At 50.3% G+C, this 21,837-nt stretch overlaps 1 protein-coding gene and 1 long non-coding RNA gene across 9 annotated transcripts in view; one reads left to right on the forward strand and one right to left on the reverse strand.

Annotated features, from left to right (window-relative positions):
* Nucleotides 1–14,366, forward strand: part of LOC100400378 (tyrosine-protein phosphatase non-receptor type substrate 1) — a 44,488-nt gene extending 30,122 nt beyond the window's left edge. For 3 of the 7 annotated variants that reach the window (XM_008995633.5, XM_035298236.3, XM_035298237.3), the window contains exons 6-9: nt 542–655; nt 3,697–3,721; nt 9,251–9,302; nt 11,862–14,366. In XM_008995633.5, coding sequence (XP_008993881.2) covers nt 542–655; nt 3,697–3,721; nt 9,251–9,302; nt 11,862–12,116 — 446 coding nt within the window. In that variant the 3' untranslated portion in view covers nt 12,117–14,366. The remainder of the gene's footprint in view (nt 1–541; nt 656–3,696; nt 3,722–9,250; nt 9,303–11,861) is intronic. The other 4 variants (XM_035298239.3, XM_035298243.3, XM_078371191.1 and 1 more) reach the window with 3 other exon arrangements.
* Nucleotides 14,367–15,068: 702 nt separating this feature from the next.
* Nucleotides 15,069–21,835, reverse strand: LOC128932010 (uncharacterized). 2 transcript variants are annotated; one of them, XR_008481170.2, is made up of 3 exons: nt 21,677–21,835; nt 17,421–17,544; nt 15,069–17,012 (listed from the first exon to the last, which is right to left on the reverse strand). It is a non-coding gene; the product is annotated as an uncharacterized LOC128932010 (long non-coding RNA). The 2 variants fall into 2 exon arrangements; XR_008481169.2 differs by lacking the exon at nt 21,677–21,835 and adding an exon at nt 18,025–18,076.
* Nucleotides 21,836–21,837: the final 2 nt, after the last annotated feature.

Consider the following 21,837-nt stretch of genomic DNA (forward strand, 5'->3'; position numbering starts at 1 on the left):
TCTGATCTATGCCCCAGGCAGCCAAGCCTCCATTGTCATTTCCAGAGTCCATGTTCAGAGCTCCTATGCTAACTCCTGAGCCCAGTGTTCACGGCCCAGGTCCTGGGCACAGATCGTAGGTCAGCCCCTGAGTGGTGCAGAGCCTGGTAGCCATGCTGCCCCTTCTTCCAGCTGCTGATTCAGAGTTTCCAGTGGATTTGGGCTGCCCTCGTGACTGCTCTGTGGTTCACTCCAGATGAGAAGGAACGTTTCTGAGTGAGGTCTCTGCCTGCATCCTCCAGCCAGAGTTCCTCCATAGCTCTCAGTGGCAAATATATTCCCCCCGGCACCTCAACATGGTTTTTGTGCTGTTCATGGATGAGCCTCATGGGCAAGCGTGTGCAGACCCGTGAGCGTGCCCATGTGGCTCGAGACATCTGAGAAGGCCCAGCCAGATGTTCCCAGTTAATGATGCCTGCTTGGGGGGAAAAAGCGGTGGTGGGGTTGGTTTTCTCTGTTTTTAATCTGCATACATGAAGCCTCTATTCCATGTGGTCCCTAGAGAAGACCGGAACTAATGAACGGAACATCTATATTGTGGTGGGCGTGGTGTGCACCTTGCTGGTGGCCCTACTGTTGGCGGCCCTCTACCTCGTCCGAGTCAGACAGAAGAAAGGTAGGTGCAGTCCCCTCTTCCTCCCCGAGGGTTTGTCCCTAGACTGTCCTCAGAGGGAGACACCATTAGGTGCTTTGGGTTAAGGTCATCAGCTTTTGCCAGTAGCAAGAAGTTCAGAGGTAGAGGTGCTGGGGCTGGGGCAGTGGCCTCACCACATTGGAGTCTGGGTGGGTCACTCCGTGGCTTCTCCCTCATGTTTGCAAGATGCTCATCACTGCCCCAGGCCCCGTGTCCTCATGGGGTCACCACTGAGCAAGGGAGCTGCCAGCCTGGGAAGAGGGGAGGCAGGGACTCTTCTTACCTGTCTCAGGGAGGACACCATCTTTCCTAGGAGCCTCCCGGCAGACTCCTGCTTTCCTGGTACAAGTGTAGGTTACATGACAAGCCCCTGGACAGGAGGCCAGAGGGAATGGAGATACTAGTGCCACCCATTTGATTGGGAAGACTGAACGAGTGATTGCATGGGTTGTTAGGGAAGTAACCTGGCACATAAGTGCTCAGTAAATATCATCCCTGAGTATTACCTGCATTGTATGTGAGCCCAGAAATACGAACCACCTCCCAAAAAGCCTCCTCACAGGGCAAGGGGTATAGCCTTTGACTGCACAGCAGGAGGGCACAGGGTCAGATCCAGGACACAGCTTCCCTTGCTCATGTGCGTATGGTGTGTGTGTGTGTGTGTGTGTGTGTGTGTGTGGGAGGGTTGGTTGTTGCTGTGGTAGGACCTCTGACTTTGAAGTCAGACAAACTAGGGTTCCAGACCTGGTTGTATACTCCAAACAATTAGTTTGTCCTCTACAAGCCTCAGATTCCCCATCTGTAAAATGGGTTTAGCAACGCCTGTCTTACAGAAGTTATGAAATCTAAATAAGCCCATGTGAAATAATGGGTCTGACACATTCTAGGATCGCCATAAATACACATTCTCTTTCCCACTCTTGGAGAAGACAATTTTAAGCTGGTATTTCTGCAACCTTTTTTTATTACAAGAGATAGAAATACATTTCACATCTCAACTCAACACATACACACACCCTTTATATATAAAATTAAAACTGATATTTTCTTTTTTGTCATATTCTTTTTTCTGTTTAAAATGCTGGTTGTGACCCACTGTGAGCCATGGCCTCCAAAGGGACAAGTGCTGTCCTAAGCTGCCTTTCTGTGGCCTGGCACAGCTGAGCTTGGAGGGGCACATTGTACACTAGTCACACACCCCTTTGGCAGCTCCTTCACCTCTGCCCCAAAAGCTTCCCTACCTCCTGGGCTGGCTCTGAGATGCTTGCCGAGCCTCATGCTCCCATCTGGGAGGGCTGGAGTCAGTCCCTGCTTCTCCAGAATCTGCAAGATGGCCCACCAGGGCATCTACCCAGTGGCCCACCAGGGCATCTACCCACTGGGTGCTCTACAGTTCCTGGAGAGCCCCAAACAGGAAGGACTCCTCCTTGGGTGGAGAAAAGACCAAGGGTGACAACCCCTTCCATGGGATGAAGCATTCATGGTGGCCGTTAGTGAAATCCTGGCCATCCTTTCTAAGTCTCAGCCCCGGGCACCCTGCCAGGCTCCCAGCACGTGTGAGCTCATTACTGTGGGCTTAGGTGTTGCAGAGGAGGAATGGAGTTTGCAGAGCTGCGGCTCCAGTAAAGGCCACCCAGCTCAAGAAGGTCTGTGTGCAGAGCCCAGCTCTCACACAGGCTCCAGTGACAGGGCTGGTTAGCATCCCCCAGCAATTCCAAAGTGCCAGGCACTGCTCACAGGACGTAACTATAGTAACACAGTCAGTCCTCACCGCAGACCTCATGGGTAACATTACTAACCCCACTTTACAGATGAGAAGACTGAGGCATGAGAAAGTTATAAAACTTGGTCAAGGCCTCACAGCCAAGAGGTGGTGGGGCCAGAATTTAAGCTCAAGGAGCATGTCTGGGACCATCCTACACACTACCTCCCTTCATTATAACTAGACACCCTTCTCCCTCATTAGGCCCTGGAGGGGTCTGCCCAGCCTCTCAGTGCTCACAGTGAAATGTCCTGATTTCAAATCAACCACTGACCAGCTTTGTGACCCCAAGGAGTCACCTGGTCTCTCTGGTGTAAAAAGTCTCTCTGGTGTCACTGGTGTCCTGGTTGCAGTCCCCTGGTCTCTCTGGTGTCCTGTCACTGGATTCCAGAGATGGCTTGTGTCCAGCACTTTGCAACCTGTCAGCCTCCACTCCCACGTTCAGTGCTGAGCACAGCTTCCAACCAGTACTGCTCACCTAAAGATCCAGGGCCTGCCCAGGCACCAAGCGTTCACCCGGCAGCAAGAAGTCTTGCACGGTGGCAGCCTCCAGCCTATTAAAGTGTGGTGCAGAGTGCATCTGGGTGTGCATGTTGCTTTTTAATTACAATTTTACAGCAAAATGGGAGTCAAATGGCTGCTGAACCCTGGAGGCTTCTCTGCGGGTTACCCCATATCACAGGTTTAAAACCTCGGAACCAGATGGACTCTTTCCTTCCTTCCAAGATCCTTTTTTTGGAAAGTGGTGGCATGTAAATAAATGGATGGCCAGCCTAACCTTGCAAGTTACAGAAGCTCAGAGAGAGGAAGTGATCCATCCAGGGTTACAGTGAATGGATAGCAGACCCGGGGTTCACACCTGATCCCCAGTTTGCACCCCTGCTAGAATCTGTTTTCCAGCTGCACAGGGCACTGATTTGACCCAGGCTTGTTAGAGGGTCTCTGCTGAGGTTTGTGGTGGAACAGAGGCGAGGCCCAGACAGGTAGGGCGGTTGGCCCCTCCCAGGCTGAAGTCTGCTTTTGGACGCGTGGAAATTTCCAGAAGTGGAAAAGCAGGACCATCTAGCTTACTCCCTCACAGGCTTCCTTGATGGAAGAGGATGCCCGCTGGGTGGGTATGGGGCTCTCCTGTGGTTCTGAGGATGTGATTACAGTGTTTCCTGTCCATGTCCCTAGAGGCAAACCTTTGCCCCAAAAATAGTTAAATAAGAAAAGTGTGCATCTAGTTAAATACGTGGCTTTGGTTTCTTTTGTCTTGCAGCCCAGGGTTCCACTTCTTCTACGAGGTAAGTGTGTCCTGCGGTTATTATTTGGTGGTGTGACAGCCCCCAGACAGCAATGTATACTCCGCGGCCACTGACCTCACCGAAGTGCCGGTCAGCGTGTCTTTCTTTCCTCTGTCACCTCCTCACACTGGGTCATGCCGTTTTTAATGATTGTCCCAAATGAGGGTTTTTTGGTGCACGAGGGTTTTTTTGGTGCACAGGGGCGCTGACTTCTTGCCTGCTGTCCCCAGACAACGAGACCCTTATCTAATCCCACGTGGACCGGGGCAGAGACCTCCTGGGCTTTCTGTCCTCACGAACATCCTGCACATGCCACCGGATGCATCTTCCCCAGATCCAAGTTTGTATACTTTGCTCCTTCCTTCGTTTAGTAAATATTTATTGAGTACCTTTGTGTGCTGTGGCCCTGGAACGCCAGGACTAGTAGGATGAAATCTGTGCCCTCTGCAAGCTCACAGCCTGGTCAGAGGCTCAGGTGGTGACGTTACATCACCAATGGCACTTTAGCTTGTTGATTCACATTTTTAGTGACATGAGTCCCTACTATGTCCCAGCCCTGCTCAGGGTCAGCTGCTGATACAGCAGTCAACAAGAATCAGCCCAGGTTTTCTTGGGGCTCATACACCAGTGAGAGAAACGGCATAAATGCAGAAATAAAGTGATACATGGTGTCATACCAGGTGGTGACAACTCCTACCCAGCAAGGGGAGACAGGTGAATGGTGGGGGCCTGTCTTAGGCAGAGGAAGGGACTGCCTAAGAAGGGGATGCAAGCAGGTGCCTGAAAAGGGGATGCAAGCAGGTGCCTGAAACTAGTGAGCCATGATGGAGAGGAGCGTACTGGGCCAGAGAGGGGGCCTGAGCCAGAGGCAAGCAGAGGAAAGGGACAAGATCAGGCAGACACAGGTCCTCAGCATCTCAGTATCCTTCGCAAGTGCTCCTGCAGCCAGAGGTGTTATGAACCATTTTGTGAAAAGCCTTTTTCGGCTTTTAGGAAGGCCTCTGATCTTCATCCCCAGCAGAGCAGAGGCAGCACACCGTGATCTGCCACGTGAACGTATCTGCATAGAACCATGTGGGCATCCGTGCTAAGGGTGATAAATGAAACTATAAATAGCTTCGTGTTGGTTCGGATCAGGTTTTGCCACCAACTGCATTATGCCAATCTTTCGATTGTTCAGAGCTTTGTGAGTTTCGGAATTACAGAATGGGAAATGACGATCTGGAGTGGGGCCTGTGGCGGTTAGAAGGACTTGGGATTTTATTCCCAGTGAGATGAGGAACCACAAGATGGACATGATCTGACTTTTGTTTTAAAAGTGTCACCTGGCTGTATCTGCAGCCCAGGCTACAGGAGGTGGGGGTTGTAGATGACTGTAGTGGTCCCAGTCCAAGCAAGAAAAGATGCTGACCTGGACCAGAGTGGTAGGACGGGCTGAGAAATGCTCAGACTCTGGGTATATTTTGAAGGCAGAACCAAGAGGACTTGCTGATGGACTGACTGTAGGATTAAAGAGCACCTCAAGGTTGGGGGCAGTGGAGGACTGTGTCCTGAGTTGGGGAGTGCAGGTGATGGCTGGAGTGATGGGGCAGGTATCAGGTAAAGCAGTTGCATGTAGCAAGAGCAGCCCTCTGTCAGAGAAGGCTCTGGGAAGCATTGGGTGCCCTGCTCCTGCCCAGCAATGTGAGTCCAAGGTACTCTTGGGAAAAAGCCTTGCTTCTTGCTGTGATCTCCACAGGGGCCTCGTGGTCTGAGCCCTGCCCAACCTCCTGGCCTTCTCCTCCCACAACAACCAGAGCTGCCTCTCCAGCAAAACTAGCTCTTCACTGCCTTCCAGGGACATGGATTTTCCTATTGTGCTTTGACGCTTGTGCCTGTCACATTCCCACACCTAGGACACTCTTTTCCAAGGGCAAGACTTATTTCTCTTGTTTGCCAAAAAAACCTTCAGTGCCTCTTCCTATCCCTCAAGATAAAGTCCACATGTCTCCCTGAGGCTTCTGGGCCCCTGTGGTCCAGTCACCTTGAACAGTTTTACTTCTAGCCACCTGCTGTCTTCACATTTCATGGCACAACAAGGCTGTGCTCCCCTCCCCTCCTCCCACAGGCTGGGCCCTTGCTCTCCTCTTCCCCCTTGCACACTGGCCTCTCTGCTGGGGTATGCTCCCTGGCCCTGCTGACACACTACCCAGGGTCCCCCAGCTCCAGGGGCAGCAGGCACAGTGGGCTCTGAATGGCACCCCTGGAGTTGTGCAGTATGTTAGCTAGAATGGGACCCCTCCTGTCACCTGGTCACCTCTTTCTCCTCCTGAGCTCCCAGCAAGGGCATAACATCCTTCAGGGTCGGGGGGCTTCCTGTGAGCCTTCCTGGTGCCCCAGCATGAACATCCTGGTGTGTTCAAGGTATCTCTGCACCTGTCCCATTTTATAACCCACCCCTCTCGAGGGCAGGGCCCTTGTCCCTCAGATTCACTGCAAATAGCTGCTAAACTTGGCACCATGCCTGGAATGGGATAGGTGCTTAGTAAAGGTTTATTGAATGAATGAATGAGTGTCATCCTGAACCACTGTAGCACTTCCCACTCCTCTTCCTCTGAATCCCTAAAATGCTGCTTCTCAGTGGCTACACAGCCCCATCAAGAAGGATCTCTCTTTCTTGTTGTCGTCGTCATTATTTTTTACTTGTCTTACCACCCCACTTAGACAGGGAGTTTTTGAAAGAAAAGGGCATTGTCAATAATAACAACAGCAGTAGCAGCCACCACTTAGTGAGCGCTTACTGTGCTCCTGGCACTGTTTATGCCTTTATGTACATTAGCCCACTTGTGATTTTAACTCTTGCAGAAGCCCCATGATTTATCACTATCCCTATTTTATAAAATAATAATTTTCAAACTTGAGTATGTTACAGAATCCCCAAAGGACTTGTTAAAACACACCTTACTGGGCCCCACTCGCAAAGTCCCTGATTGAGAATTTCTATTTCCACGAGTTCTCAGGTGGTGCTGATGCTGTTGTTCCTAAGCCACGCTTTGAGAACCTCTGTTCTAGAAGGTTCTTACTGTTCCCTATCCTATGGTTGAGGAAACTGAGGCTCAGAGAAGTCATGTGACATTCCCAAGGTCCTGCGGCTAGGAAGTGCCGGAATGATGACTTCAGCCTTGACATCTCTTGCACTAAAGCTGGTGCCTTCATCACTGTTCCCATGCTTCTTGCTGTCTATTTCTTCTTCCCCAGAGAAACCAACCGTTTTCTGCCTGTTTTTTATTTTTCCAGCATGAGCCTACCAAGGGAGCCATGAGATCACTTGCTCCCTTTCATCTCTTTAAACCAAAGCAATAGCTAGTGAGTGCTAATGGTAGTTTCCCATGCAGCAGCCGGCTTCAGCTCTGGCTTGCTGGGATCAGACACTTTGCAGAGGACGTTGGTGTGAGTAACAGCTGAGCACCTCAGGGAGGCTGCAAGCCAGGAGGCCGCCACTTTGAGCTCAAAGCATTCTTCAGGTTGCAGGGCTGGTGGAGGGATTGGCTCTCTCTAACTCCCTGGGTTAGCAATGTACAGACGGAACACTGTCTGTAATCTTCCTCAGCTCAGACTAGAGAAAAATGTGTCTCTGCTTCCTTAATTGGGCACTGGGGTTCATTCGATCAGCCATTTGTTCACTCATCAGACATCCACTGCGTTTATTCTTGGAATATTTAGGGCTTCCCTGAGTCTTTCATTTATTCATCTGGACTGAGCCCAACTCAGTGCCAAGCCTTGAGCTGGGGGTTGCAAAGGGGAGCAGAAAAGGCCCAACCCTGGTCTCATGACACTTCAGAGCCAGTGAGAAAGTTCATTCATTCATTCATTCAACAAATACATGTGGACTGTTGACAACGTGCCAGCCCAGTTCTCGGTGCTGGAGCTTCAGCAGTGAATGAGACTGGCCTAGTCCGTCCCTATGTGAAGCTCATGGTCCAGGAGGCGACAGGTTACCTCATTTCCAGACAAGCTGGAAAGTTAATCAGGGATGTGGTGCAGCTGCCGACTACATAAAATGAAGCCAGGTATGGGATAGAGCAGAGCAAGGAGGTGGGGTCTGGGACGAGCAGCCAGCCCAGCACTGTCAGCAAGGCCATCACAAGGTGTCACCATAGTTGAGTCTTGACGGAGACACAGAAGTTAACCAAGAGGAAAAATGATCAGGGGAGTCCTTTAGGGCTGCGATTGAAGCATGAAATATATAACATCAAATACCCCCCCACACCAAAATATTTGATGGATAGATAAGTGGGTATATGAGTGGGCACATGAGTGCAAGGCAGTGAATTAGCCTGGAGGCAGCATGCCAGACCACACGGGACTCTGAGCAGGGCAATGAGTTGGACCTGAACCAGCCAGCCAGTGGGGAGCTCCAGGAGGGCTGGAGGCCAGTAGGGTGGGGAGGGATCTGCGTGATCTTCCCCAGCAGACGTGCCCCTGCTCCTGGAGGGCTGTTTCTGTGGCCACATGGGATCAGAACTGCTTTTGCAGCCAAGCACTCATGCCAAATCCATTAATAAACCTGCTGCCAAGCCCCACTGCTCATTTCTGACATTATCCACGCTAACATCCCCGGAGTTGCCGGCCTGCGAATTGACACTTCTGCCCAGCCACCGGCCGTTTGCGTGTCACCTTGACCGTGACCCTCCAGTGAGTCAAGCCTTGGCCTCCAATCACAGAAGCAAGCGCACGAACAACTTCTTTGATCAGCTTGGACATCTCGGTCTTTTCCTTTTCTTCCTTTAATGATGATACATAGATGTTTATAATTCAGAACATTTGGAGAATATGGGAAACTAAAAAGGAGAAAAGAAAATATCATGCAAAGACCACTGCAGTTTGCTATGTTTCCTTTCAGTGTTATCCGCACATTTTTCATAATTGAGATAATCCCGCAGAGAATTTTCCTTTTTCACTTATCATTTTAATGTAAGCATTTGTAATTTAAAAAGAAAAAAAAAACCTCCTCATAAACCTTTTAAATCTTTATCTGTGGATTTATCCTAATTTCCCTAACCAGTCCCAACTGGCAAAAACCTCCTCCCGCATCCCGCCCTTGACAAATGCCTTTGTGTTGAAAGCTTTTTCTATATTTTGAATTACCCCAAAAAGAGTGCAATTATGAGTCAAAGGATGAGGACATCTTCCAAGCTCTTGATTTTGCCAGCTGCTTCCCAAAAGGATTGTACTGGTTCGCCTCTCCCACCAGCAGTGAATGAAAGCTCCAGTTAATTTCACCATAGCTTCCCCAGCACCAAGTACTATAATTTTTAAAGATCCTTGCCAATAGAGTATGTTAAAAAAAGATAGTGCTTTGTTTAGAATTCCTTTGTAGTGAGATTGACCCCTTTGTCCAAACATTTGATATGCAGTTGTATTTCTGTTATGAGTCCTTCATGTCCTCAACCCATATAGGAAGTGGAGCCTAAATGTTATTCTTCCCAATTTGCATGAGCACTTGAGATAGTGAGGGTATTTTTATCTGTGTGTCTCTTTCCTTTTTAGGTTGCATGAGCCCGAGAAGAATGCCAGAGAAATAACCCAGGTACAATCCTTGGTGAGATGCCCTTCCTGGGAAACTCCATGGTGTGGTTGCTTCACATCTACCAGCATTGCAGATCTGGTTCTAAATTAAGACTCCTTGTGGGGCGGAGGGTGGAGCGTCTAACATTCCTAGTTTCCCATGTCCTGTGCATATTCCTTTTCTCTACTGCAGCCAAGAGTTGCTGTTGCAGCCTCCTGACCCAGTGCTGCCCACTGCACAGCTCCCCAGGCGTACCATCCACAATCTGTCCTGTGAAAATGGTGTCCTGGAGTCAGGCTGCAGCTCCCTTAGTGTGGATCGTGCCCTTCCCACCTTTGTGCCTTTGCCCAGGCCAGTCCCTCTACCAGGAGCGCCACCCCCAGCTCACTGCCCGCTCCTCCTCGCAGCTGGGCTTTCTATGCTATAACTGCACAGCCCAGCCTGCCAGGGCCTCTCCCGCCTTTGCTGATGGAAAGACCTCATTTAATTAATTACCTCACGCAAGGGCACGCTTGCTCAAGCTGCAGGCTTCTGGTCAGCATTGCTGAGACGATTTTGCAGGCAACATGGTTTCTGAGAAACCTAGCCCCGCTTATCACTGGCTGATGCTGTCAGACCTTGAAGGCAGAGGGCTCCTCAGCGTCTTGTAACAAGACAGGCCCTGCTCTGAACCCGGAACGAGAGCGCGCCAGCTGTCCTTGACATTTCCAAGGCAGTTGTCATCGTTTTAGATGTAATCTGTTGAAGGAGTCGGGCTGGTGAAAGGCGCAGCGTTTGTAGACCAAAATGCCTTGGCCCTGCCCTTGTGACGCCCGGGGTCCCCCCGCAGACCTGGACATGAGCTTGGATTGCCATTAGGAAAAACAAAACAATTTCCAGTCACGAGAGAGAGAGAGACATTCTCCCCAGTGATTTTACTTCTGGATTTCCTCCTGGAGTCTTCCAGGGGAAAAGGTGGTGAGAAGAATGGGTCATGGAGACATGTAGGAAATTCACATCAGCAGGGACTTACTGGGCACCCACTGTGTGCCACGCCCTGGACAGTGAGCCAGACAGTCACGGCCCAGTTGGCAGAGTGCCTGCGATTCCAGTGCCAGGTGCCAGCTCTGACCAGGGCAGGAGTTGCATGCTGTCAACGTGGGTTTCCCAGACAGAAGCGAGTGAGAGCAGGCAGGGCTCAGGACAGAGGAGCTGTGGGCTAAGAGCACAGTAGAGTCCAATGCACTTTGGTTCTTTGCCAGCCGGACAACTTTGTCCACTTTATTTAACCTCCCTCCATCTCAGTGTCTTCAGCTCAGACACTATTCACTAAAGTGGAAAGATAATCCTTCCCAAGCAGGGTTGTAATGAGCGTGGATGGGGTGATCTGTGTGGTTGTGTGGTGCTGGTAAGCCCTGAGAACTGAAATCGGCCATTAGTTACTACCGTGCACAGACCAGGAGCTGTGCTGGTTGGTGGTAGCTCTAGTCTGTTCTGCCACACAGGTGCCAATCACAGAGGAAGCAAAGTTTATCATTCATGATGGGCGATTTTGAGGTGGCAGTGGCAGGTGGATAGGATTAGCACATGGGTGGTATCCAAGTTTGCTAAGTGGTTAGTGATTACAAACATGTATTGAAGACAGATGCTCAACAGGTGGCAGGCTCTGTTCTAAATGCTTTACCTGGATACTCTCATTCCATCCTCACAGCAACCCTGGCAGTAGACACTGTTGTCATCCCCTCTTTATGCATGGGGAAACTGAGGCCCAGAGAGGTTAAGTGAATTGTCCAAGGTCCCTGAGCTAGAACCAGGAACCAAACCCAGGCTTTCTGACTCAGAACCTTTCCTGCTTCACTAACTGGTGATCTCCTTCTTACACTGCCCTGTTCTCTGTCTCCCTGTCCCCAGCTTTGCCTTGGGTGAAGCTAAAATTATTGCCATCCACTCATTTATTCATTTATTCAATATGGATCAGACTTCTGTGCCAGCCTTGGTTTCTGAATCATAACAAATGCCCAGTGAATATTTGTGGAATAAATGAATCAATCTCACCACCCACACCATCATCAGCACCTACTCAGGCCCCCAAACAGACATGATCCTGGGCAGTAGGTGCTGTGATGGAAAACAAACACAGGCTGAGGAAGCACAAAGAAGGAACCTGGACCCTGCCAGGAGAGGGGAGGTCCAAGAAGGGTCTTAGGATGAGCCATGCTTCATCTGAAATTTACAGGGTAGATTGGGATTTGCTACAAGGAGAAGCAGGACAGACATCCTAGGCTGAGGGATGAACATGGGAAATGGGCAAAGACTGCAGTTGATTCAGGCTGGGAGGAGGCAGGAGCGGGAGGAGGGGACACTGAGGCAGGGCTGTGAGGAGACCGCACTGTGCGGGTCAGACGGACTCTTCAGCTGGGGTGAGGAGGAGGGTGGATGGGAAGGCGCGAGGCTGGAGGCAAGTAACGATGGCAAGAGACAAGGGGAACATGACTTCCGGCTGAGCCAGTGTGGGCCAAGCGGACCCAGAAGCATCCAGACTTGGTATTCAGTTTGGGTGAGCAGGCGGGGGGCTCTAGAATGACCTCATGACTTTCTCTTCGGGTCTTTTAGATCCAGGACACAAACGATATCACATATGCGGACCTGAACCTGCCCAAGGGGAAGAAGCCTGCTCCCCGGGCCGCGGAGCCCAACAATCACACGGAGTACGCTAGCATTCAGACCAGCCCGCAGCCCGCGTCGGAGGACACCCTCACCTACGCTGACCTGGACATGGTCCACCTCAACCGGACCCCCAAGCAGCCGGCCCCCAAGCCCGAGCCGTCCTTCTCGGAGTACGCCAGCGTCCAGGTCCCAAGGAAGTGAATGGGACCGTGGTCGGCTCTAGCACCCACCTCCACGCGCTTTCTTGTCCCACAGGGAGCCGCCGTGATGAGGACAGCCAACCCAGTTCCCGGAGGGCTGGGGTGGTGCAGGCTCTGGGACCCGGGGGCCAGGGTGGCTCTTCTCTCCCCACCCCCCTTGGCTCTCCAGCACTTCCAGGGCAGCCATGGCCCTCTCCACACACATTGCCACACACCTCCAGGCTGACGTTGCCAAACCAGCCAGGTAACCGACCTGGGAAGTGGCCAGAGCTGCCTGGGGTCCAAGAACTCTTGTGCCTCCATCCATCACCACCTGGGTCTTGAAGACCCTTGACTGCCTCCCTGATGCTCCGAAGCCTGATCTTCCAGAGTGGGGAGGAAAAAATCCCACCTCCCCTGACCTCCACCACCACCACCCAACTGGGGCTGTGGGGGAAGATTTCCCCTTTAGATCAAACTGCCCCTTCCATGGAGAAGCTTGGAAAAAAACTCTGGAACCCATATCCAGACTTGGTGAGGTTACTGCCAACAGTCCTGGCCTCCCCCATCCCTAGGCTAAAGAGCCATGAGTCCTGGAGGAGGAGGGGACCCCCCACCCCAAGGACTGGAGACAAAACCCTTCGCTTCCTCGGGTCCCTCCAAGACTCCCTGGGGCCCAGCTGCGTCACTCCACCCGGACCCACCTCTCCCTTCTAGACCTGAGCTTGCCCCTCCAGCTAGCACTAAGCAACATCTCGCTGTGGACGCCTGTAAATTACTGAGAAATGTGAAACGTGCAATCTTGAAACCGAGGTGTTAGAAAACTTGATCTGTGGTGTTTTGTTTTGTTTTTTTCTTAAAACAACAGCAACGTGATCCTGGCTCTCTGTCATGTGTTGAAGTCCACGGTTGGGTCTTGTGAAGTCTGAGGTTTAACAGTTTGTTGCCCTGGAGGGATTTTTCTTACAGCGAAGACTGAGTTCCTCCAAGTCCCAGAGCCCCAAGAAAGGGCAAGAAGGATCAGGTCGGCTGCTCCCTGGAGACACAACCTTCTGCCTGGGACTGACTTGGCCACGTTCTTAGCCGAGCCACACAGCTGGTACTGCAGCCTTCTGTAACCCCACTGTGGTAAGTCCAGCCTGCTGAGGGCTGCCTCTTGACAGTGCAGTCTTGTCGAAACCTAATGCCTCAGTCTGCTCATCCGTAAAGTGGGGATAGTGAAGATGACACCCCTCCCCACCACCTCTCACAAGCACTTTAGGGACACGTAGAGGGTAGGGATAGTGGCCCTGCCATCTATCCTATCCCTTTGGTGACTGCCCCCATCCTAGCTTTCTGAGCTGATCCTTGAAGGAGAAATCTTCCATTTCTGCTCTCAAACCCTACTGGAATCAAACTGGAATAAATTGAAGACACCCAGGGTGGTGGTACAGCTATGACACTCTGGCCGATTCCCCCTCTGTCCCAGAAGGTTGGCCAGAGGATGTGACCCAGTTACCCTTTAACCCCCACCCTTCCGATCGGGTGTGAGGGCCTGGCCAGGCCCAAAGCGAGCCGAGGTCACAAGCCCTATTTATTTGGTCTTCCCTATAACTCTAATGTTCACAGCTCCTGGCCTCGGGATGCCCAAGGGATTTCTAGCTCAGGCTGTAAAAGTGAGAAGCTGAGCCCTCCTGCCCATTCCTGGAGGTCCTACAGGTGGAACTGCAGGACCTCAGCATACCTAGCTCTCTGGGGGATGGTCACTTGGTGATTTCAATCATGGCATCCAGAAATTAGCTGAGCCAACAAACCATGTGGGCAGCTTTGGCCGGAGCTCCTGTGTGGCATCTGGGAGCCACAGTGGCCCAGCCACCTGGCTCAGGCTATTTCCAAATTCCAAAAGATTGGCTTGTAAACCTTCACCTCCCTCTCTTCTGCCCAGAGACAGCACATATATGTGTGCACACACACACATTCAGTATATTAAAAGAATGTTTTCTTGGTGCCATTTTCATTTTCTTGTATTTTAATTCTTGGAGGGGGAAATAAGGGAACAAGGTCAAGGAAGATGCATAGTTCTAGCCTGGCAACCTGGAGAGATTCCATATACCTTGTGTATCAAACCCCAGGAAAAGGAAGAGGTCGAACCAAGCCTGCGGAAGGAGCATGGTTTCAGGAGTTTATTTTAAGACTGCTGGGAAGGAAACAGGCCCCATTTTGTATATAGTTGCAACTTAAACTTTTTGGCTTGCAAAATATTTTTGTAATAAAGATTTCTGGGTAATAATGAGTCCCTCCAGTGTTCAGTATTCTTGTCTTTGTGAGTGTGTCTATGGGCCTCCTCAGGACTGCATGCCTTCCCGCCAAAGGCTGGAAGAGGATTGAATAGACCCCAAGGCTTGGAAACAGCCTACAGCATTTGAGCCTCGACTTAGGTCTTAGAGACATACGATCTTTGTTTCCCCTGGCTCAGAAGGAGTAGGCGTAAGGTTGAAACAAAATTCCAGACAGACAACTGAGTTTGGATCCTGGCTCTGCTGCTTTGTAGCTATGGGAAGTCAAACAGCACCTCTTTGAGACTTGGACCCTGCTTCTGCACAGTGGGGCAGGAGTAACCCCTGCCAGGGTGACTGTGGGATTCAAGGAGGTCGGGAGCACTGAGCCCATGCTTGGCACCGGACAGGTCCTCACTGAGGCTTGTGTCTTTCCTTCCTGTCCTGACCCTGCATAGCTGAGGCTTGTGGCCTCTCCCCACTTATAGGATCTCGGACACCTGGCTCTCCCTCCTGAGGCCTCACTTTCCTCCCCCACCAAATGCAGAAATCTAATGCTTGTCCTGTAATACCCTTGCCAGACCACTTATGTCAAGTGCTGGTTTATAGTGGGTGGTCAATAAATGTTAGTTTCCTTTCTCTCCCTCGGTTAGATCATTAATGATATTAGTGCTAATTATGTAATAAAGTTAAGGCATCAATATGTTGATAGTGGTTACTATGTGTCAACACTTTGATGACCAATTTTACACCTTGTGACTCCTGGGCAATCATGTTATTGACTCCATTTTATAGATGGCACAGAGAGGGGGTGCCACTTATACAAGGTCACACAGTTAATGAGCGATGTTACTGAGCCTCAGACTCCAGCTGTATGACTGCAGTGCCTGATGCTTAGCCACTAGGTTAATAATCAATACATCACATATTGAGCACTGACTGCAAAACTAACCACCACGATAGCTAATAACAGCTATGACAAGTGTGGTGCGAGGTGGTTCACAATTATAACTCATTTCATTCTCAACCACCACGTGAGGGAGGAGCTCTTGTTCTCTGTGTTTTACAGATGAGGAAACTGAGACATGGAGAAGTCATTTCTCCAATGTCCCATGGCAGAGCAGTTTGAAGCCAGGGAATCCTACTCTTCCTCCCCTCACTGTACTTACTACCTCATTTAATTCTCGTGATGATCAGATCGCTGTGGTTGTGCCCATTTTACAAAGATGAAAAGATAAGTTTCTGGAAGTGCATGTGGCATGGCCAGTCTCACACAGTGAGTCTTTAGTCAAGCTGAGACTCGAACTCACATCCACAAGCCCCCTGGGGATCATCCCTACACCCTTGGCCTGGTCCATGTGATAGGGACCACCTCTGTCAGGGAGCCCCCTGCAGGACTCAGAGAGGTCACCTTCCCCTCAGGCCAAGACCTTGGGCGTAACAGACAACTCAGCAAGTTCCTGGCCTGTGGCCTCAGTTCAGCTGTTCGCCTCCCTCCGAGAGCAACCCATGAAATATGTGCACTGCTTGCAGGAATGGGGTGTTCAAGGCATGAATCCAGACCGAGTGGGTGGGGAAATGCCTTCCATTCTCTGGGAAGGTGGGGGATGATGGACTGCGTGTCCAGGCAAGGAGACTTGAGGGATGTATTTTATGCAGCACCTGGGCCTCGCTTCTCCACGGCCCAAATCTCCAGGGCTGGAGGTTGGCAGGCGAAATTAAAGTTGATGGGAGCTATGTGGACCTTTTCCAGCCCGCCAGGAAATCAGTCAAGCATTTGGCATTTATTGGGCACCTCCTTGGGGTTCCTCCTGGTGCAAAGGAGAAAGCTAAGACTCCCTTCCTCCATGAGGACCAGGCCGGAGGCCCCTGCCTTCCACCTGAAGCCTCTGCCCATTTTACATGATAATCAGGAAAATCTCCACCAGCCTCCAACCCCAAGAGTCGAATGCCCTACTGTAAAAGCCCATGCGCCTTCTAACACATTTCCAACAGCCAAGTTTTGATGAAGGTTTATTTAATTTTGGCATACGCACTTACTACATATTAAACACTCTTCTAAACTCCAGACAAGTATTTATTACAATCAATTCACTTTATTCTCTTAACAAACCTGAGTTAGGTACTATAATTATCCCCCATTTAACAAAGAAATGGAAACAGAGACATTAAGCGTTTTGCTCCAAGGTCACCATCCGGGAAGTGCCACCACTGTGGGTGTGGTCCAGTCCAGCACTGAACAGGCATGATAGGGGTTGGGGACCACTGAAGAGAAAGGCGGGGGCACAGATAATGTTCATGATACCCTGGGCACTGCCAGTAGCCAGGAAACACCACATCGCCACCAAAGCTTCAGAACGTCAGTGCAGTATGGCTGCCCGCCTGCTCACCAGCCAGCTGAGGCACTGTTGAACCTGCCACTGCTGGGATCTTCGACACCACGACCCTTCACCACCCACTGCACTGTGCCTGACCAGGCTCTTGGTTTCTTTTCTGAATACAAAATTATGACATTGAAGATGCTTTTTAAGAAGACGTGCTCCCGATGTTCAAAAACAGCCAAAACCTTGGCAACAGAGATCAGAAGAGTGGCTGCCCTTGGAGGGAGGACCAGGAGAAGCCGGGGGTGGCACATGTCCTATGTCTTCCCGAGTCGTGGTTACCTGGGGGGTCGCATTTGTAAAAACTCTTCCAGCTGCACAATAAAGATGTGGGCATTTCCCTGTATATAAGTTATACCTCTAATTTTTTAAAAGATGGATGCCCTGCCCTGCCCCTCTCAACCTTTGGTGCCTGCCCCAATCTGTTTTTTAAAGACAGTGTCAACACCTTATCTTTGATCCCTGAACCCAACCCAGGGCCTGGCCCCGGTAAGGGGCTAAAGGAGCGTCACTGAGTTCATTTGAAAGATGAACAGGCTGGGTGCGGTGGCTCATGCCTATAATCCCAGCACTTTGGGAGGCCAAGGTGGGTGGATCACAAGGTCAAGAGATTGAGACCATCCTGGTCAACATGGTGAAACCTTGTCTCTACTAAAAATACAAAAATTAGCAGGGCATGGTGGCACGCACCTGTAGTTCCAGCTACTCGGGAGGCTGAGGCAGGAGAATTGCTTGAACCCAGCAGGCAGAGGTTATGGTGAGCCGAGATCGCGCCATTGCATTCCAAGCCTGGGTAACAAGAGTGAAACTCCGTCTCAAAAAAAAAAAAAAAAAAGAAAGATGAACAGCCCCGTGACTAAAATAGCACACAGAACAGTGAAAGCAAAGACGCCAAACAGCACAAGGTTATCATCCCCTGAGATTCCCTCTGTCACTCTTCCTCCTCCTCCACCGTGGCCATCAGATACAACTGCACCCCAGCATCCTTGCCCTGTGACCTTGGACAAACAGGTTCACCGCTGAGCCTCTGCTTTGTCACCTGTGAAACAGGGATAGTAGCAGGGGTTCTGGCGAGGGTTCGATGAGAAAGTAAATTTAAGACTTTGCAGCAGTGTGGTGCAGACAGCAGTCGACATATGCACACACACACACATTCACACTCACGTTGACATCCACACACTCACACATCAGGCCAGGTCATCAGAGCAGCTCTGCAATGGTAGGTCTTCTCTTCTGACAAATAATTTTATCAAGTCCCTCTCTTCCTCATTAGCCTGAGATAGGTCCCTCTTACCAATCTTTGGGGGACGGTGTCCAACCCCTCAGCTTGGTTTTCGGAGTCCTCTGCCTTACACCACCACCTGACCTGTTTAAGAACATTTTCTGCCCCTCCCCAGCCCCTATGGGACTCCCTGGCCAGGCTGATTTTTCCCTTCCCACAAAATACTAGACTTCCTTAACCCCACCGTGAGTCATTCCCCCGTGACTTGGTGTCCTCCCGACCAGATGTGAGCTCCCAAACGAGAACTTCACATTCTACCTTTGGGATCCAGCCCCTAGGATAAGGGAGACTAAAGCCCACCATGTGCCGGTCTGGACCCTGAAGGTTCATTTCATGGAACCTTCACATCCTTTACAGATGGGTGTTATAATGTCAATTTCACAGAGAAGAAAATTGAAGCTCAGAGAGGTGAAGAGTTAAGTTCGAGATCATTTAACCAGTAATTATTTCTCAATCTCCCACCAGAACGTGGCCTTGTGCAAAATTCTGAGGACGCAATGTTGACAAAAAATGGACCACACCCAGATGAGCTCATGTATGAGGGAGCCAGAGTCACTGGCAATCCCAGTGCCGGGATGAGTGCTGCTGAGAAGGGCGTGGCAAACATGACAGGCATGGGCAGAATTAACACGCTAATGAGTGAGCCAGTGGGGGTGGCGGTGGCGGGTGGTGGTAGGAGGGGAGAGCTGGCTCCAAGAGTAAATGGGCATTTTGAGGCTTTGAAAAAGGAGGATGAGAATAACATCTTCAGGTTGGAGATCAATCTGGTTAACGTTCTTCAAGGCAATAAAGCCATATCTTTAGAATTATTTTTTTCTGCCAGACAGAGCCATTTGTACCTCTACCAAACAAAAATCTACAGATTAGCCCTCATCTGGGCCTTAATCAAATAAGAAAGACAAACTCAGGTATATTCTTCTCTAGAACTAACTAATCCTTCAGTAGGGCTTTTAAACCATGCCCCACTATGGCAATGAAATAAAGCATCCCCTTCCTTTGCCTTATTTCCAAATTTTGGACACTTTGTCTTATTAAAGGAAAGTATGCTGGCTTCATTCAGCCTGCACAGGGCAGAAAATGCTTCTTGAAGAGGAAATCCCTGAACTGAGATCTAAAAAGTAAGAAGCCAGATAAGTCCAAAGGAGCCAGTGCAAAGGAGTTCAAAGGAGCCAGTGCTGGCAGAGGCCAGCCTTCCCTGTGTGCACCAGCCCCGCTGAGCTCTGCCACCCGACTCACACCACTCTCTCCGTCACTCCCTGCATGGGCAGCACCGGCCTCCTGACAGGTCCTAAACTGAACCACAGGACCCTTGCCTGGGCTACTCCCTCTGCCTGGAACACTCCCTGGATCTTTCCTGCTTATTCTTCAATCCAGAAGACTGGGCTAAGCTCCCTTGACAAACACTTCCAGAGTAACCGTGTCCAGCACGTCTTTGTAGCTCTCCTCACAGTTTGTCCTTATACATTGGCCTTGTGATTACGTGGCTAACATCCCTCTCCTCTACTGCCCTAGGTGCTGCCTCAGGGCAAGTAGGGTGTTGATTGACTCATCAGTGGAATGCCTATGCTAAGCCCATAGGAGGCACCCCACAAATACGAGATGGATGGGAGGATAGACGGAGTGATGAGAAGGAGGATGAAAGGATGGATGGATGGGAAGGAGGGAGGATGAATGGATGGCGGATTGATGTAGGAGAGCATGGATGGGTGGATGGGTGGGAAGGAAGAAAGGGGGAGAGGGAAGAGGGAGGGAAGAGAGCAAAGGGGAAGAAAAGAGCCTAAAAGTTGGAGTCTGGTTGGCATTTTAGGAGAACCGAGAGTCTCTGGCTGGCAGGTTTGGAACTAGATGCAAACCTCAGTACATCTGACTTTTCCCACTGAAGTTTCTCTGCCTTTCATCATGATACTGGGTTCAGGGCAATCACCTGTTTAAAAAATGATGCATGATCCCCAACAGGCAAGGAGCCAGTGACCTTTGTCTGAGCCTTTGGTTCCTCTTCTAGAGAAACTGGGGCTATACTTAGAAAACAGGATAAAAGACTTGCAAAACTCTGTCTCTACCCTCAAATCGCACAACCCTAGCGCCGCTGGTCAATGGCTCAACTTTGGGAGCTGGCGGGGCTCAGCCTCTCAACAGACTTGTCCTCCTGGCTTTGCTTCAAGGACAACAGGCCACGCGCTCGTGGTAAAGGTGCGGTTCCCAGCAACACGCGGGCCCATGCGGGCCCTCTCTGGGCAAGGTCAGCTGGTGCAGCAGCCGGTTGCATGGATCTGGGCCACAGACCTGTCTCCAGAACGAGGCCGGGTGAGAGTTTAATGGTGAGAAGGCTGCAGCCTGACGAAGGCTGTCGGCTGGATTCTGCCATGGCTCCCCCTATGCCAGTAAATGGACCCTGTGCACATGCAGATTAACGCATTATCACTAATGTTTCGTGCCAGATGCAAAGGCACTTAGGCAGCCAGGCCGAGAGTTGTCATTACTACAGGACCTTTTGCTGGAATATTTTTCTTGGGGCAATTAAATCTTCAGCTGTCTCCTCCAAGGGAGTGCCAGCTTGCATTTTAATTATCCTCAAAAGAGGGAAGTAGGGGAAAGGACACAAAGCAAAGAATGAAAAAATAACAACCTGTTTTGTAAACACACTGGTTTCTCCCCCTTCAACTCCACCATGCCCTTGACCTTTAGACTCCTGCCTCCTAATACCCGTGGAAGGGCCTCTTTAAGGGGAAGAAGGGAAAGGAAGTAGAAGAGAGCATTTCTTGAGTGTGAAATAAGTGTTAGCGCAGTGCATTATGCCCGGTTAATTTAAAAAAATTTTTTTTGAAGAGATAGGGTCTCCCTATGTTGCCTAGGCTGGTCTCAAACTCCTGAACTCAAGTGATCTTTCTGCATCAGCCTCCAAGTAGCTGGGACTACAGGTGCATGCCAACAAGCCAGCTAATTTTTTTTTTTTTAATTGTATAGAGACTGGGTCTCCCTATGTTGTCCAGGCTAATCTTGAATTCCTGGGCTCAAATGATCCTCCTGCCTCAGTTTCCCAAGGTGCTGGGATTATAGGCATGAACCACTGCTCCCACCCTCAGGGAAAGTTCAAGAACCAGCAAAACTCATCTCTCAGGTGCTGGAGGAGAGTGAGGGAATTGACTAAAAGGGACAAAGGGAACTTTTGGGGGCCTGGAAATGCTTATCTTGATTGAGGTGGTGCTTACATGGGTGTATATATCGGTCAAAACTCATCAAACTGTATACTTAAAATGAGGGCATTTTGTTTGGAAGTTAATAGTTTAATAAAGTTGATTTTAAAATAAATACTAAATATGAGTTAATATTTACCTAGACCTTACTATGTGCTGTCCTAATTGTGCTTCCTATGTGTTAAGCCCTTTATCCCTCACTTTAATCTGACATAGGCACCGAGTGCCCCATTACCCAGATGAGGAAATTGAGGCACAGAGAAGTGAAGCAACTTTCCAAAGTGACCCAGCTAGTAAGAGGCAGAGCCTGTGTTCAAATCCAGACAGGATCTGAGCCTGTAGCCTGAACAGCGAAGTCCAAGATTGCCCACCTGGCTAGTGCTAGAGGCAGGATTAGATCCCGGGGCCTTTCCAATGTGGTGAAACTGGTGGAAGAGGAAAATGCATTCATTCATTAGGGAAATATTTACCCAGCCTCTACTGCAGGTCGAACTGTAGACACCAAGGGCAACAGAAAAATCCCAGGCCCTTGTCGGGAAGGAAAGGCATCATGAAATAATCAGAAAAATAAATGCGAATGCCGTCAGCGATGAATGCTCAGAAGGCGAGCTTGCCCCGGACCGAAAAGCGC

This window comes from Callithrix jacchus, chromosome 5 (assembly GCF_049354715.1).
Source record: "Callithrix jacchus isolate 240 chromosome 5, calJac240_pri, whole genome shotgun sequence".
Classification (NCBI taxonomy): domain Eukaryota; kingdom Metazoa; phylum Chordata; class Mammalia; order Primates; family Cebidae; genus Callithrix; species Callithrix jacchus.